Raw genomic sequence first — 17,267 nt, 5'->3', positions numbered from 1 at the left:
TGACTCAGTCAATCAGGCAGTGCTATGGAAGACCCTGTCAACGGCCGGAGGTTCAGAGAAATTCATCAACATCCTCAGACTCCTTCATGGCAATGTCGGTGACAGTCCTCACTGGCTGAAATAAGGCAGAGACTTCTGCAGTTAAGACTGGAGTCAAGTCAGGGTGCATCATCGCCCTCACCCATTCCTCATCTTCATCATCGCCACCCTTCACTTTGTCAAGGGCAGGCTTCCCAGTGGATCGTCTAGAGGATGGATCGAAAACTTTTCAAACTTAACCGGTTGAAATCCAAGAAAATGAAACTGACATTGCCTGTGGAATTCAGTATATGGATGACATCGCCATCTCCACTCTCTCAAAGAGAATCTCCATGCTCAACATCTTCACGGAAGCAAAGCCTCATCCTCAAGACGACTCAATTCCTTTACCAACCTGTCCCAGGGCAAATAGGGTCTCGCCCTCCATCAAGATAAATGGATAAACCCTCCCAAATATGGAACATTTCTCATACCTGGGGAGTCACCTCTCCTCCAAGCCTGTCATTGATGCGGAAATCCAACATCGTATCCGTGAGTATCTCCTTCTAACGCCCAAGGACGAAAGCCTTTGATAACCGTAACATCCGTGCTGACATCAAGATTCTAGTGTACAAGGCGGTTGTCCTCCGAACTCTTCTATACGGCTCAGTAGCTTAGACTATGAACAGAAGCCACCTCAAGGTCCTGGAGAAGTACCATCAATGCTGCCTGACGCGAATTCCCCACATCAGCTGGGCGAACATCAGTATCATTGAAGAAGCCAAGAGCACCAGCATCGAGACCATGATCATCCAAAACCAACTCCGCCAGGCCAGCCATGTGTTTAGGATGTCCGAGTGCCAACTTCCAAAGCAAATCTTTTTTGTCCAGCTCAAGGAAGGCTCCTGAGCATGAGGAGGAGAAAGGAAGCGCTTCAAAGACACCCTGAAGGCTTACCTCAAGAAATGCAACATTGACATTAGTGCCTAGGAGACGCTTGCACGGAACAGACCTTCTTGGAGGAATCTCCTGATTGAAGAGACACAATTCTTCGAGGACCCCTGACAGCAAGAAGAGGCAGCATCGTGGATAGCACAAATGCTTCACAGCTCCAGGGTCCCAGGTTCGAATCCCGGCTTGGATCACTGTCTGTGTGGAGTCTGCACATCCTCCCTGTGTGTGCGTGGGTTTCCTCCGGGTGCTCCGGTTTCCTCCCACAGTCCAAAGATGTGCAGGTTAGGTGGATTGGCCATGATAAATTGCCCTTAGGGTGCAAATTGCCCTTAGTGTTAGGTTGGGTTATGGGGATAGGGTGGAGGTGTGGGCTTGGGTAGGGTGCTCTTTCCAAGAGCCGGTGCAGACTCGATGGGCCGAATGGCCTCCTTCTGCACTGTAAATTCTATGAAAAGGAGCCCAAGAAAGGAATACCAGCGATCAAGAGTCCAAGAACCAATCCCACCTCCCAGAAACACCTGTCAAATGTACGGTCCAAGATGCAGCTCCAGGATCAGGGTCGCCAGCCGTGGAAAACACACAGAGCCCATGACCAGTAACATGGAGTTTCTCAGGTCGACAATCAGACTCATTAGAAAGTGATCGCCAAAGAAGAGAAGCTACAAGATTTGTGAGGTGTTCAAAAATCATTAATATTGTTTTACAGAACAAAAGAAAGTGTTTGCAGTGGCTGGAGGATGAGTAATCAGTGTCATACAATATTAACTCGGTTTCCCTCTCCACAGATGCTGCCAAATCGGAGTTTTTCCAGCATTTGCTGTTTTCGTTTCAGTAATTGGAGGACACAGATTTAAGGTGACTGGCAAAAAAGAGAGCCAAGAGAAAACTTTATTCTTGCAGTGAGTTGTGGTTGTCGGGAATGAACTGCCTGAAAGCGGCAATGGAAACAGATAGAGCAGCAACATTAAAAAAAAGGTGCTAAATAATTGAAAGGAAAAAAATTGTCAGACTATTAGGAAAGAACAAAGGAGTGAGATTAATTGGTTAACTCGGCCAAAGAAATTGCGCAGGCACGATGGGCTGAATGGCTGTATCGTTCTATGATTCACAGAAATCTAGCATTGGAAAGTACCTGGAGCATTCCATCCTGAATAATGCAACCCATGGAATGCACTACGGGACAGCGCTATAGGACATCCTGGACCATTCCATAGTGCTGGACAAATTCACCAGCGTTGATCTACACATGTCATTCTATACAGTGTGCTATATTTAGTTTGTCAACTCTATAAAGTTCATGCTCAAGCATATGTGGTAGTGGAGGAGTTTGCCATCAAACTCAATGAAATATTAAGTCGAACTTAGGCAGAGCTCCCACCAGCTCCCACTGTGGCTAATTGGCTCAGTTGATATTTAGGTCCACTCTGCAATGTACAGCAGTGTATAAGCTATACGGTTATTTGACAAGCAGCAGTAATGCAGCCTCAATAGCCTAACACCTCAAAATTGTGGTGTCCTACAGTGAGGAACTGCTGTCAAAATGAAAAAATTGGTTTTGAAGCGATTTCCAATATCATCCTGGGAAAAGCAACCCGCTTGATTCGCACCCATCCATCACCCTAAATATTTACTCTCTTCACCATCACATACAGAGGCAACAGTGTGTACTATCTACAAGATGCACTGCAGCAACTCACAAAGGTTCCTTCCACAGTACCTTCCAAATCCCGGATCTCCGCCAGGACGGACAGATTATTGAGATTGCCACCGCTTGGGAATTCCTCTCCAAACCACACCCTGACTTGGAAACATACCGGGGGGGTTAAAATCCTGGAATTCCCTTCCTAAAATCACTGTGGATCAACCTACACCACATGGACTGCAGCAGTTCTAGAAGACATCTCACCACCACCACATTCCCAAGGGCAATTCAGGATGGGCAATCTTGGCCAAATTAGCCATACCAACATCCCATCAACAAATAAAACAAAAAATTTGCACATACCAACAGATAATATGGAGGCATGGTCTTCAAGTAATTCTCAAAGGTTTGGCGCCACTTCAGATTTGGTTTCAGTTTGTGCACTTTGAACAAATCATCTGTAATGACAATAAAACAAGCAATGACAGCTCCTTGGGAATGAACTGTTAATAACACTAAATCTCAGGGATGGCTGATTTACTTAACATATGAATTAGAAACAGGATTGGGCCACTCAGACCGCCGATTCTGCTCTGCCATTCAGTAAGATCATGGCAATCTGATTGTAACCTCAACCTTACATTCCTGTCCACCCCGATAACCTTTCACCCTCTTGCTTATCAAGAATCTATCTACCTCTGCCGTAAAAATATTCAAAGACTTTACTTCCAACGCCTTTTGAGAGAGCGTTCCAAAGGACTTGCAATGCTCCGAGAAGAGATTTCTCCTCATCTCTGTCCAAAATGGGCAACCCCTAATGTTAAACAGTGACCCCCAGTACCAGATTTTATCACAAGTGGAAGCATCCTGTCCACATCAGCCCTGTCAAAACCACAGGATATTGTACATTTTACTTTTCTGAACTCCAGCAGTCAGTCCAGGTATTAGTGTAGTGAACCTTCTCTGAACTTCTTCCAACATATTTACATCCTTCCTTAAATCAGGAGACAGATACGTACACGGTACCCCCTATATGGCATTGTTAGACATTTAGCTGCTGTAGTATAAAGAGTCAAAAGTTCTGCTGCTATTCCGCAAAACACCTTTAATTTCTTTTAACAGACTTTGCACAAAACTCTAACATCACATCACCTGACACAAGTGCCACCTGAAGCCCCTTTACATATCAGTGTCAATTATTGGACGCTTAACATAAATGAGACAACTAATTGGAATGTCTCTTAACCCATTACTTTACAGGCATCACCGATGGCCTGACCTCCCTCACAATAAATGATAACATTTTATTAGCTTTCCTAATTGCTTGCATAGAAACAGAGAAACATAGAAGATAGGAGGAGGAAGCCATTTGGCCCTTCGAGCCTGCTCCACTATTCATCACGATCATGGCTGATCATCCAACTCAATAGCCTAATCCTGCTTTCTCCCTATAGCCTTTGATCCCATTTTTCCCAAGTGCTATATCTAGCCGCCTCTTGAATATATTCATAGTTTTAGCATCAACTACCTCCTGTGCTAATGAATTCCACAGGCTTAGCACTCTTTGTGTGAAGAAATGTCTCCTCATTTCTGTCTGAAATGGTTTACGCCGAATACTCAGACTGTGACTCCTGGTCTGGACACACCCATCATTGGTAACATCTTCCCTGCATCTCCCCTGTCCAGTCCTGTTAGAATTTTATATGTCTATGAGATCCCCCCTCATTCTTCTGAACTCCAGCAAGAACAATCCCAACCTAGTCAATCTCTCCTCATATGACAGTCCCGCCATCCCTGGAATCAGTCTGGTAAACCTTCGCTGCCCTCCCTCGAGAACAAGAACATCCTTCCTCAGAGAAGGAGACCAAAACAGACACAATATCCAGGTGTGGCCAAACCAATGCCGTATACAATTGCAGTAAAATATCCCTATTCCTATACTCAAATCCTCTCGCTATGAAGGCCAACATACCATTTCCCTTCTTTCCTGCCTGCTGTACCTGTGTGTTTACTTTCGGCGACTGATGCACGAGGACAGCAAGGTCTCGCTGAGTATCCACCTCTCTCAATTTACACTCATTCAAATAATAATCTGCCTGCCTATTTTTGATACCGAAGTGGATAACCTCTCATTTATCCACATTATACTGCATCTGTCATGCATGTGCCCACTCACTCAACCTGTCCAAATCCCGCTGAAGCATCTCTGTACCCTCCTCACAGCTCACCCTCCCACACAACTTTGTATCATCTCCAAATTTGGAGATAATACATTTAGTTCCCTCGTCCAGATCATTAATATATAACGTGAACAGTTGGGGTCCTAGCACAGGTCCCTGCGGTACCCCACTAGTCACTGCCTGTCAATCAGATAAAGGCCCATTCATTCCAACGTTTTGCTTCCTGTCTGCTAACCGGCTTTCTATCCATCTGAAGACACGACCCACAATCCCATGCGCTTTAACTTTGCACAGTAAGCTGCTCTGAGAGACCCTGTCGAAAATCTTCTGAAAGTCTAAATAAACCACATCCACTGGTTCTCTCTGTTCAACTCTACTCGTTACACCTTCAAAGAATTCCAGATTTTTCGAGCATGAATTTCCTTTCGTAAATCCATGCTGACTTTGTCTGATTACACCCCTGCTTTCCAAATGCTGTGCCATGAAATCCTTGATAACTGACTCCAGCAACTTCCCTATTCCCGACGTTAGCCTCACTGGTCTACATGTCCCCGGCAGGTCGTGCCTAACTAATTTAGTGGAATGTTTTGAGGACATTACCAGTGCAGTAGATAATGGGGAGCCAATGGATGTGGTATATCTGGATATCCATAAAGCCTTTGAAAAGGTGCCACACAAAAGGTTGCTGCATAAGATAAAGATGCATGGCATTAAGGGTAAAGTAGTAGCATGGATAGAGGATTGGTTAATTAATAGAAAGCAAAGAGTTGGGATAAATGGGTGTTTCTCTGGTTGGCAATCAGTAGCTAGTGGTGTCCCTCAGGGATCCGTGTTGGGCCCACAATTGTTCACAATTTACATTGATGATTTGGAGTTGGGGACCAAGGGCAATGTGTCCAAGTTTGCAGATGACACTAAGATGAGTGGTAAAGCGAAAAGTGCAGAGGATACTGGAAGTCTGCAGAGGGATTTGAATAGGTTAAGTGAATGGGCTCGGGTCTGGCAGATGGAATACAATGTTGACAAATGTGAGGTTATCCATTTTGATAGGAATAACAGCAAACGGGATTATTATTTAAACAATAAAATATTAAAACATGCTGCTGTGCAGAGAGACCTGGGTGTGCTAGTGCATGAGTCACAGAAAGTTGGTTTACAGGTGCAACAGGCGATTAAGAAGGCAAATGGAGTTTTGTCCTTCATTGCTAGAGGGATGGAGTTTAAGACTAGGGAGGTTATGTTGCAATTGTATAAGGTATTAGTGAGGCCATACCTGGAGTATTGTGTTCAGTTTTGGTCTCCTTACTTGAAAAAGGACATACTGGCACGGGAGGGTGTGCAGAGGAGATTCACTAGGTTAATCCCAGAGCTGAAGGGGTTGGATTACGAGGAGAGGTTGAATAGACTGGGACTGTACTCGTTGGAATTTAGAAGGATGAGGAGGGATCTTATAGAAACATAAAATTATGAAGGGAATAGATAGGATAGATGCGGGCAGGTTGTTTCCACTGGCGGGTGAAAGCAGAACTAGGGGGCATAGCCTCAAAATAAGGGGAAGTAGATTTAGGACTGAGTTTAGGAGGAACTTCTTCACCCAAAGGGTTGTGAATCTATGGAATTCCTTGCCCAGTGAAGCAGTTGAGGCTTCTTCATTCAATGTTTTTAAGGTAAAGATAGATAGTTTTTTGAAGAATAAAGGGATTAAGGGTTATGGTGTTCGGGCCGGAAAGTGGAGCCGAGTCCACAAAAGATCAGCCATGATCTCGTTGAATGGTGGAGCAGGCTCGAGGGGCCAGATGGCCTACTCCTGCTCGCATGTCACGGGGCCCTATATGCCCAGCTGGCACAATGCATCAACTTTTCTTTTTTTTTAAAGTTTAGATTCTAATTCTTTTTTTCCCCCATATAAGGGGCAATGTAGCATGGCCAATTCACCTACCCAGCACATTTTTTTTTTTTTTGAGTTGTGGGAGGGGACCCCACGCAGACACAGGGAGAATTTGTAAACCCCACACGGACAGTGCCCTGGGGCCAGGATCGAACCCAGGTCCTCGGCACCAAGATGCAGCAGTGCTAACCACTGCACCACCGTGCAGGCACACATACATCAATTTCAATGTGGATCGAGCCACCAGGATGCCCGGGCAGCATGATTCGCTGACACCTCCGAGATGCCCCAGGTCCAGGGGGTGATCTACGTGATGCATGTCACCGTACAAGCACTTACGGATGACAGGCCGGTCATCACAAACTGAAAGGGGTTCCACTCGATGAACGAGCAGTGATGCACATCATGAACCTCTGTGCCTGATACCCAGGCAGTGTGCATGGCACATCCGACTGTTGCAGCCCACCTCCCCACCCCGGGCTGGGGACTTGGATCCTGGGCGACAGCTGTTACCCATTGGAGTCTTGGCTATCTGGAGGCCACAGAGCGATGTGGAGACTCATTACAACAATGCCCATGCAGCGACCAAGAGCGTGATCGAGCGGTGCTTCGGCATTCTGAAGATACAGTTCAGGTATCTGATAGGGGCCCTCCAGTATAGCGCTAAGTGAGTCTCCCATTTCTTTGTGGCCAGCTACATCCTCCACAACATTGCGCAGCAGAGGGGCGGCGTGCTGCAGGAGGAGGATGAATGTCAGGCCTCGTCCGACGATGAGGATGCGGAGGAGGGCGGGGATGGGCAGGACATGGGGCCCAGTCAGGCAGAGGAGGTCGCGCGAGAGTGCCTGGGCTGACGTACATGGGATGCTCTAATCGCTGCCAGGTTCACCGACGTTCACCCACTGTCCGCTGCAATTTCTACTTGCCTCACTATGGGGTGCGGGCCCTGGGTTGGCAGCAACAGCAGGTCTGGTCCATGGTATCGAGGATGATGACATCCTGCACTGCGATGAACTCTGGTTCTCTGCATCGTTTGACAACGTCTGACTCCTGCCCACATAGCACTTTACACCATCCACCTGGGTGATCCCTGCATGCAAGCTGGACAGTCCATCACACGGTCCCCCGAACCCCTGGGGTGGGGAATGAGGCACGGGAGCAGTGAATGCTGGTTGTACTTGGGTCCATGGCCCAAGCACCCCACCCCCCAGTGCCTCCTTTGCAGCCAGTCCAGCCCATCCCTCACATCCTTCTTACAGAGCACCGAGGCAGGTTGTATATATATGCACATACATACATGTATATAGACACACAAACAGGTTAGAGCCCCAGCCCCTAACACTAACTTATGTGCTGCATCCATGCCAACCTAACTGGTGTCTATCTTACAAGCCTTAACACTATGTCTGGGTGGATGCCCAGGCGGTGGTACATCAACATGAGGAGTGGAAGCGGCCTGCTGTGATTCTCGCCTTATGATCTGCTTCCCCTTTGACGGGCATGGAGACCAGGGAGTGGAGTACCTCCCATGGAACAGCGCAACACCCTGTGACTGTGCCACCACCTTCTGGGTCTGTGCCACATCAGCCAGTGACTGCATCATCTCCCTCTGGGACCGGGCCACCTCCTTCAGTGCCACTTCCAGCAAATCCCGGCAATGCCGCCAAGGCCCTCAGCCATGGCTCGCTGTGACTGGGCCAAGCTCTGAGCGCCGCTGCAATGTCCAAGTGGCCCTGGTACATGGCTGCTTGTGACAGGGCAGCCCTGTCCTGGGCCATCGCAGATTGCCCCAGGCTTTGGACATCCTGACCCATGGCCGAAACCTTGGACCCCCAAGGCCTCCACCACGGACACTGTTCGGTGTTGGCCGGGTGGCATGAATGGTAGGCACCACCTTCTGCTCCTGCATGCGGTTGGACTCCTGCGCCTGCGCCTGCAGGTGCTGGATGCTCGCTAACATCCCCTCATGTTGTCCCTGACTCTGCAACTGCATCTCCATAATCAATGGGACTGTCTGTTCCAGATGTCCGAGACCCATTTGGACAGCAGCTAGTTCTTTGGGTCGGCCTGCCGTCCGACCGTCCACCCCCTCGGGTGCCCCTTCCTCCACCTGCTGTACCAGATCAGCTGTGTGGTCAGCACCAGAAATTGTCCCAGGAGCCCCTTCAGTAAAGTGCTCAACCGATGTAGTGTATGTGGGATGGTGGAGTGTGTTGGGAGACAGCTGTGATGGAAAGTCTTGATCTTCCCTGGACTCGAGTTCTGGGGTGTCACGGGATGCAGGTCGAGGGCTCCCGTCGCTGTCCGTGTCCTCTTGCCCTCTACTTGTAGTTGGGTGTGGAATGTGCAGGGAAGGGTGCTGGTGGTATTGGAGGAAGTGTGGTGGTGGGTGTGGGGGCTGAGGTACATGTGAATCAAGGAAAACTGTGGGCAAACATATCACGCAACACAATAAATGACAGGTCCAACCAAGACAGAGTCCACAGATTTATCAATAACTCAGAACGGCAGTAAGCACTGAATCAACAATCTCACTGAAACTCTGTCTCTCGCTCTGGGGGGTTTCTGACTGCGAGGGCCCACACTTCTCTGACACATCCTCAAAACTTGTGAAATGCCCCTCCAAAGCCTGGGGCAATCTGCAGGCTGCCCTGTCACAGCGATTCCAGTCTTTAACTTGGATTTTTTTTTTTTTAATTTTATGGAACATTTTTCGCTAAATACAAAACGATAAAACAGAAACACAGACAGAAAATGATAGCACCCACACACCCCAAAAATCCTACAACCTCTCTCTAACAGCTGACGGTGACTAACTCTGTAAAGGACAAAATGAACGGCTGCCATCTTTTCTAGAGCCCCTCAATTGCACCCCTCATGGCGTACTTAATTTTCTCACGGTATAAAAACTCCATCAGATCACCCAGCCACACTGGGGCACTAGGTGGAAAATCTGACCTCCACTCCAATGGAACCAGTCTGCGAGCAATCAGTGAGACAAAGGCTAGGAATTCCGCTCCCGCCTGCAAATCCAGCAGGTCTGACACCCCGAATATGGGCCCAAAGGGACTGGGCTCCAGTTCAATTTGTAGGATCACTGACATGGTGCCGAAGAAGGGGACCCAAAATCTCACAAGCTTAGGACATGCCCAGAATGTATGTACATGGTTGGCCGTGCCCCTCCCACAGCGCTCACATGTATTCCCCACTCCCTCAAACAGCCGACTCAACCTAGACCTTGTTAAATGTGCCCGGTGTACCACCTTCAGTTATATAAGCCCAAGTCTCGAGCACAAAGGTGTGGCATTCTCTCCCCCCCCCAAACTCCTCCTCTCACCTGGCCCTTCCCCCTTCCAGTAGTGATCAATCCCCTGCCGGGATCCACCGTAAATTCCCGAAGTACTCCCCTCCTCCGTCCCAGTGAGCAACAGGACCCTTTCCAGCACTGGTGGTGGCTGCAGTGCTGAGAATGATGGGCAGACCTTGCTGGCAAAGTCACAAATGTGCAGATAGCTGAAGGTTTCTGACTGCGAGAGCCCACACTTCTCTGACAGATCCTCAAAACTTGTGAAATGCCCCCCAAGAAACGAACCCCTCATTCCTTCCATCCCCTTTTCCTCCTAGCCTCTAAGACTGGCATCTAATCTTGCCGGCTTGAACATATGGTTAGCAAAAATCAGCACCATCTTTAGCACCGCTCTTAATTTAAAGTGTTGCTGAAATTGTCTCCATGTTTTCAATGTCGTGACCGTCTGAACTCCTGAACATGCACATCGCAAACGCAACTTCAGCTGTCCCAGTCTGAATATTACTGCTCCAAAGGAGTACCTGTGTTCCAACAGCCCTGAACCACTAACCTTCGCCTGCCCTCTTCAATTAAAGTCTGTTCTCCACAGCCCTTTTCCCTGTTTAGAGCATGTTTTTCTGTTCCTCTCTTTTTAATTAAACTGGGACCATGTCTTGTTGATCTCTGGTACTCTTCTTTTGGGACCTCTCCCTGTGGAATTGCCCCCTCTCTGGACCTCTTGTCTTCTATGGTGCTTTGCTCCCAGCCACTTGACACAGGATTTTCACCACTTTTTCTTCTTGGATAGTTAGGCTGGCCCCAAAGAACGTGACAACGGCAATCTGCACATGTGCAGCTGATTCTCTGTTGGAAGTTGAAGCTTACAACCACCACTCTCAGTGTTAAGATAAGTTTGAGATCCCTCCACACACTCTGGGAGGCACTGATGGTGGTGATAAGGGGAGAAATTATCACATTCAAGGTGCACAAAGACAGGGAGGAGGGGGCAGCCAGGGAACAGCTGGCCAACTCCATGCTGGAGGGGGACCGGTGGTATAACAAAATTCGGCAGGAGCTCGGGAATGTGGATTGGGAGCAGCTGTTTAAGGGTAAATCCACATTTGAAATTTGGGAGTCTTTTAAGGAAAGGTTGATTAGAGTGCAGGACAGACATGTTCTTGTTAAAATGAGAGATAGAAATGGCAAGATTAGGGAACCATGGATGACGGGTGGAATTGAGAGACTAGCTAAGATGAAAAAGGAAGCATACATAAGATCGAGGTGACTCAAAACTGATGAAGCTTTGGAGGAATATCGGGAAAGTAGGACAAATCTCAAACGCGCAATAAAGAGGGCTAAAAGGGGTCATAAAATATCTTTGGCTAACAGGGTTAAGGAAAATCCCAAAGCCTTTTATTCGTATATAAGGAGCAAGAGGGTAACTAGAGAAAGGATTGGCCCACTCAAAGACAAAGAGGGAATTTATGCGTGGAGTCAGAGGAAATGGGTGAGATTCTTAATGAGTACTTTGCATCGGTATTCACCAAGGAGAGGGACATGATGGATGTTGAAGTTAGGGATGGATGTTTAAATACTCTAGGTCATGTCGGCATAAGGAAGGGGGAGGTTTTGGGTATTCTAAAAGACATTAAGGTGGACAAGTCCCCAGGACCGGATGGTATCTAGCCCAGGTTACTGAGGGAAGCGAGGGACGAAATAGCTGGGGCCTTAACAGATATCTTTGCAGCATCCTTGAGCACGGGTGAGGTCCCGGAGGACTGGAGAATTGCTAATGTTGTCCCTTTGTTTAAGAAGGGTAGCAGGGATAATCCAGGGAATTACAGACCTGTGAGCTTGACGTCAGTTGGCAAACTGTTGGAGAAGATACTGAGGGATAGGATCTATTCACATTTGGAAGAAAATAGACTTATCAGTGATAGGCAGCATGGTTTTGTACAGGGAAGGTCATGTCTTACAAACCTAATAGAATTCTTTGAGGAAGTGACAAAGTTAATTGATGAGGGAAGGGCTGTAGATGTCATATACATGGACTTCAGTAAGGCGTTTGATAAAGTTTCCCATGGCAGGTTGATGGAAAAAGTGATGTCGTATGGGGTTCAGGGTGTACTAGCTAGATGGATAAAGAACTGGCTGGGCAACAGGAGACAGAGAGTAGTGGTGGAAGGGAGTGTCTCAAAACGGAGAAGGGTGACTAGTGGTGTTCCACAGGGATCCGTGCTCGGACCACTGCTGTTTGTGATATACATAAATGATCTGGAGGAAGGTATAAGTGGTCTGATGAGCAAGTTTGCAGATGGTACTAAGATTGGTGGAGTTGCAGATAGCGCGGTAGCATGGTGGTTAGCATAAGTGCTTCACAGCTCCAGGGTCCCAGGTTCGGTTCCCGGTTGGGTCACTGTCTGTGCGGAGTCTGCACGTCCTCCCCGTGTGTGCGTGGGTTTCCTCCGGGTGCTCCGGTTTCCTCCCACAGTCCAAAGATGTGCGGGTTAGGTGGATTGGCCATGCTAAATTGCCCGTAGTGTCCTAAAAGTAATGTTGGGGGGGGGGTTGTTGGGTTACGGGTATAGCGTGGGTTTGAGTAGGGTGATCATGGCTCGGCACAGCATCGAGGGCTGATGGGCCTGTTCTGTGCTGTACTGTTCTATGATACTAAGATTGGTGGAATTGCAGATAGTGAGGCAGACTGTCAGAGAATACAGCAAAATATAGATAGATTGGAGAGTTGGGCAGAGAAATGGCAGATGGAGTTCAATCCAGGCAAATGCGAGGTGATGCATTTTGGAAGATCTAACTCAAGAGCAGACTATATGGTCAATGGAAGAGTCCTGGGGAAAATTGATGTACAGAGAGATCTGGGAGTTCAGGCCCATTGTACCCTGAAGGTGGCAACGCAGGTCGATAGAGTGGTCAAGAAGGCATACAGCATGCTTGCCTTCATCGGACAGGGTTTTGAGTACAAGAGTCGGCAGGTCATGTTACAGTTGTATCGGACTTTGGTTAGGCCACATTTGGAATACTGCGTGCAGTTCTGGTCACCACATTACCAGAAGGATGTGGATGCTTTAGAGAGGTTGCAGAGGAGGTTCACCAGGATGTTGCCTGGTATGGAGGGTGCTAGCTATGAAGAAAGGGTGAGTAGATTAGGATTGTTTTCGTTGGAAAGACGGAGGTTGAGGGGAGACCTGATTGAGGTCTACAAAATTATGAGAGGTATGGACAGGGTGGATAGCAACAAGCTTTTTCCAAGAGTGGGGGTGTCAATTACAAGGGGTCACGATTTCAAGGCAAGAGGGGAAAAGTTTAAGGGAGATGTGCGTGGAAAGTTTTTTACGCAGAGGGTGGTGGGTGCCTGGAATGCTTTGCCAGCGGAGGTGGTAGAGGCCGGCACGATAGCATCATTTAAGATGCATCTGGACAGGTATATGAACGGGCGGGGAACAGAGGGAAGTAGACCTTGGAAAATAGGCAACAGGTTTAGATAAAGGATCTGGATCGGCGCAGGCTGGGAGGGCCAAAGGGCCTGTTCCTGTGCTGTAATTTTCTTTGTTCTTTGTTCTATTCCATGGCCCCAACCTTGGAACTGCTGGCAGTGAGGGGAAAGGTTCAATTGGACTTCGACCTGCTCTCCACCAGAAAAGTAGCCAACCAGCTCCACCAGATAGAGCACCTGACCATAGAGACAAAGCCAGCCTGCTGGCTCACCGGCTGAAATCAGGCAGCCACGAGTCAAATAGCTCAGGTTAAAGATAGAAGCAGCAGGCTAGTCGCTGCGCCAGAAACAAAATCAACAAAGCCTTCGGAACCTTCTACCGAGGGCAGTGCCACCTGGTCATTGGTCCCTCCACAAAGGGGAAAAGTTTAAGCGGAAAAAGTTTATCCTGTCTACTCCATCTATGCCCCTCATTATTTTATACATCTCAATCATATCCCCCCCTCAATAATAATAATCACTTATTGTGACAAGTAGGCTTCAATGAAGTTACTGTGAAAATCCCCTAGTTGCCACATTCCGGCATCTGTTCGGGGAGGCTGGTACAGGAATTGAACCCGTGCTGCTGGCTGTGTTCTGCATTACAAGCCAGTGATTTAGCCCACTGTGCTAAACCAGCCCCTGAGTCTCCTCGAAGAAAAACAACCCCAGTCTATCCAATCTCTCTTCATAACTAAAACTCTCCAGCCCAGGCAACATCCTGGTAAATCTTCTCTGCACCCTTTCCAATGCTATCACATGGTAGCACAATGGTTAGCATTGTTGTTTCACAGCACCAGGTTCCCGGGTTCGATTCCCGGCTTGGGTCATTGTCTGTGCTGAGTCTGCACGTGTTCCCCATGTCTGCGTGGGTTTCCTCCGGGTGCTCCAGTTTCCTCCCACAAGTCCCGAAAGGCGTGCTGTTAGGTGAATTGGACATTCTGAATTCTCCCCGTGTACCAGAACAGGCGCTGAAATGTGGCGACTAGGGGATTTTCACAGTAACTTCATTGCAGTTTTAATGCAAGCCTACTTGTGACACTAATAAAGATCATTATTATAATGTGGATTCCAGAACTGCACACAATACTCTAGTTGTGGCCTAACCAACGTTTTATACAGTTCCAACATGACCTCACTGCTCTTAAGTAAACCATGTGCCTTCTCAACCACTATATCCACCTGTTCTGCTACCTAAGGGACGGTCTTACATGCACACCAGGGTCCCGTTGATCCTCGGTGCTTCCTAGGGTCCTGGTGTTTATCATGTATTCCCTTGTATGACCTCTCAGTTATCTGGTTTGAATTCCATTGCCACTGATCAGCTCATCTGACCAGCCCGTCTATATCCCCCTGTAATGGAAGGCTATTCTCCTCACTATTTACCACCCCACCAATTTTCATGTTATCCACAAACTTACTGATTAACCCTCCTAATTCACAGCTAAATCATTTATAGAAAACACAAAAGACAAGCACCCCAACACTGATCCCTGCAGGACTCCACTGGATGCAGGCTTTCAATTATAGAACATAGAACATTACAGCGCAGTACAGGCCCTTCGGCCCTCGATGTTGGGCCGACCTGTGAAACCCCTCTAAAGCCCATCTACACTATTCCCTTATAGTGTTCACAATATAGTCAGAAAATGAATGGCAAATTATTTACAAATCCTGTAACTAGACTGCGAACAATTACACAGTGGGCACGGGGCGGTGACCAGACAGCGAGTTAAATAACTCTCAAAACATCTGCCGTACAACGCGCATGAATATTGTGCCTGAAGAATACAAAATTCCCGTACCAGCCTCCCTGAACAGATGCCAGAATGTGGCGACTAGGGACTTTTTCACAGTAACTTCATTGAAGCCTACTCGTGACAATAAGCGATTATTATTATTATTATTATTATTAAATTCCCAATACACATTGAACAATGATAGGAAATGCCACAGAAAATAGCATTTTTAAAAACCTATTCACGGGATGTGAACATCGCTGGCTGGGCCAACAGTTGTTGCCCATCCCTAAATGGCCTTGAACTCCGTTGTTTGCTAGGTCAATTCACAGACCATTTAAGGGTCAACCACAATGCTGTGAGTCCAGAGTCACATGTAGGCCAGACCGGGTAAGGATGACAGATGTCCTTCCCTGAAGGACGTCAGTGAAGCAGAAGAGTTTTTATAATAATCGACAATGCTTTTATGGACTTTTAATTCTAGGTTTTTATTGAATTCGAATTTTACCATCTACCTGGTGGGAGTCTCTGTATTGCTTGTCCAGTGACAATACCATTATGCCAATTGCCTTCCCATCAGTGAAATACTGAGGCAGATGGGATCAAGTGGCAAGCCTCAGAGAGTAGCACTCAGTAGATGTAGCAACACCAACAATGGAATAACAGGCAGAATTACCAAAGACCAGACCAGAAGTCTGAAGGGTGCGATGCAAGAGGAGAATGAGGGTGGAACAAGGCCATGGAGGCATTAAGAAACAAGTGACATCATGCCTGAGGAAAACATTGAAAATCTGAGAGTCACCACAGTTGCTAATTGTACTTGAAGAGTACTTCCACTTCCACTGACTACACAACAATATAAAACTACCAGCCAAACAAACAGCCAACATTTTTAAATATCCGATTGAAGGTTTGTGTTGAAGCAGCTTCATTAGCTGTCCTGTATATCATGTCAGAAACCCGTTCCTCTCACACTCATTCACAAGTTGACAATATAGTTGGACATACCAAGCTGTGGTAGCAGCACCGGGTAGTTGTAAGGCATAACAAAGAGATTCACACAGGTTAATGTTGTGCTCGCCTTAAGGTAACCGAATGGATGGCCCAAATCACTGTATTTTCCACTACTGCTCACAAACACCTAGGGATAAAGTTTAAAAGTGAATTAGTAAAGCAGAGTACTTCATATTTTTCAAATCAATGTTGTTTTTTTGACAGGAATACTTGAAGGGAAAAAGAATCCAGAGCTGTGGGCAAAGAGATTATTTGCATGGCTCTACCAAAGAGCCAGTACAGACATGATGGGCCAAATAGCCTCCCACTATGTTGGATCATCCCATACTTTACACAACCTGGATCTATAAACATTACATGATAGGACTGTCGCCTTTGTGCAAGTTTCAGTCAATTCCAGAATTGAACGTCTTGGCACAACAGATTAAATTGAAAAGTTGTCAACTATGCCATTGATGCTTTGGACTCCTTGCTGTATCACTTCATAGATGAGATACAGCTACAGCGTTCTCCCAGTATATAGAGAGCCGAATCAGAGAACAGCAATTTATTGCACCAATTGGAATGAGTTTGAGAAATAGCCGTTATATTTTGATGCTACCTAGGCCAAAGCTTGGCAACCTTTGTGCCTGAAAAAACCTTTTTTTAAATTGCAAAAACTATTGGAAGTCTCAAGACAAAAAGTCAGTATTTCTACAACTTGGAATTGCCGAGTGTCTCTGGTCGAATGCACAATTTAGATGTGTAACTAGATTGCTAATTATTGTTGGAGGCAGCTCCTGCCATCACTCATGCTCTCTCTCACTTACAGCAGTACATCCAACCCACACAGGTCCGAGGACATTGGGGAGGAGGAACAAAGTGCATCTGCAGAGCCATCACATACACCCCCCACCCGCTCAGAGACACACACCTCAGTGATTCATAGATTTAGTTCAGGCAGGCCACACATTATGGCAGTCAACACACAGATACATGTACACAGCAGGAGGCAGGGTCAGCCAAGCTCACTGGCACTCGGGAAGACTGCTGGGGAAGAGGCACCTCTGAGACCCA

General features: G+C 47.2%; 1 protein-coding gene across 3 annotated transcripts in view; it reads right to left on the bottom strand.

Annotated features, from left to right (window-relative positions):
- The window catches only part of ints6l (integrator complex subunit 6 like), a 115,000-nt gene that overhangs the window by 52,334 nt on the left and 45,399 nt on the right, over positions 1-17,267 (bottom strand). For all 3 annotated transcript variants that reach the window (XM_038775275.1, XM_038775278.1, XM_038775276.1), the window contains 2 exons: positions 16,206-16,338; positions 2,978-3,072 (listed from right to left, as the gene is read on the bottom strand). In XM_038775275.1, coding sequence (XP_038631203.1) covers positions 2,978-3,072; positions 16,206-16,338 — 228 coding nt within the window. The remainder of the gene's footprint in view (positions 1-2,977; positions 3,073-16,205; positions 16,339-17,267) is intronic.

The sequence above is a fragment of the Scyliorhinus canicula genome, chromosome 17, assembly GCF_902713615.1.
Source record: "Scyliorhinus canicula chromosome 17, sScyCan1.1, whole genome shotgun sequence".
Taxonomy (NCBI): Eukaryota; Metazoa; Chordata; class Chondrichthyes; order Carcharhiniformes; family Scyliorhinidae; genus Scyliorhinus; species Scyliorhinus canicula.
The sequence above is the reverse complement of the archived record's forward strand: the minus strand, read 5'-3'. Positions and strand labels throughout refer to the sequence as shown.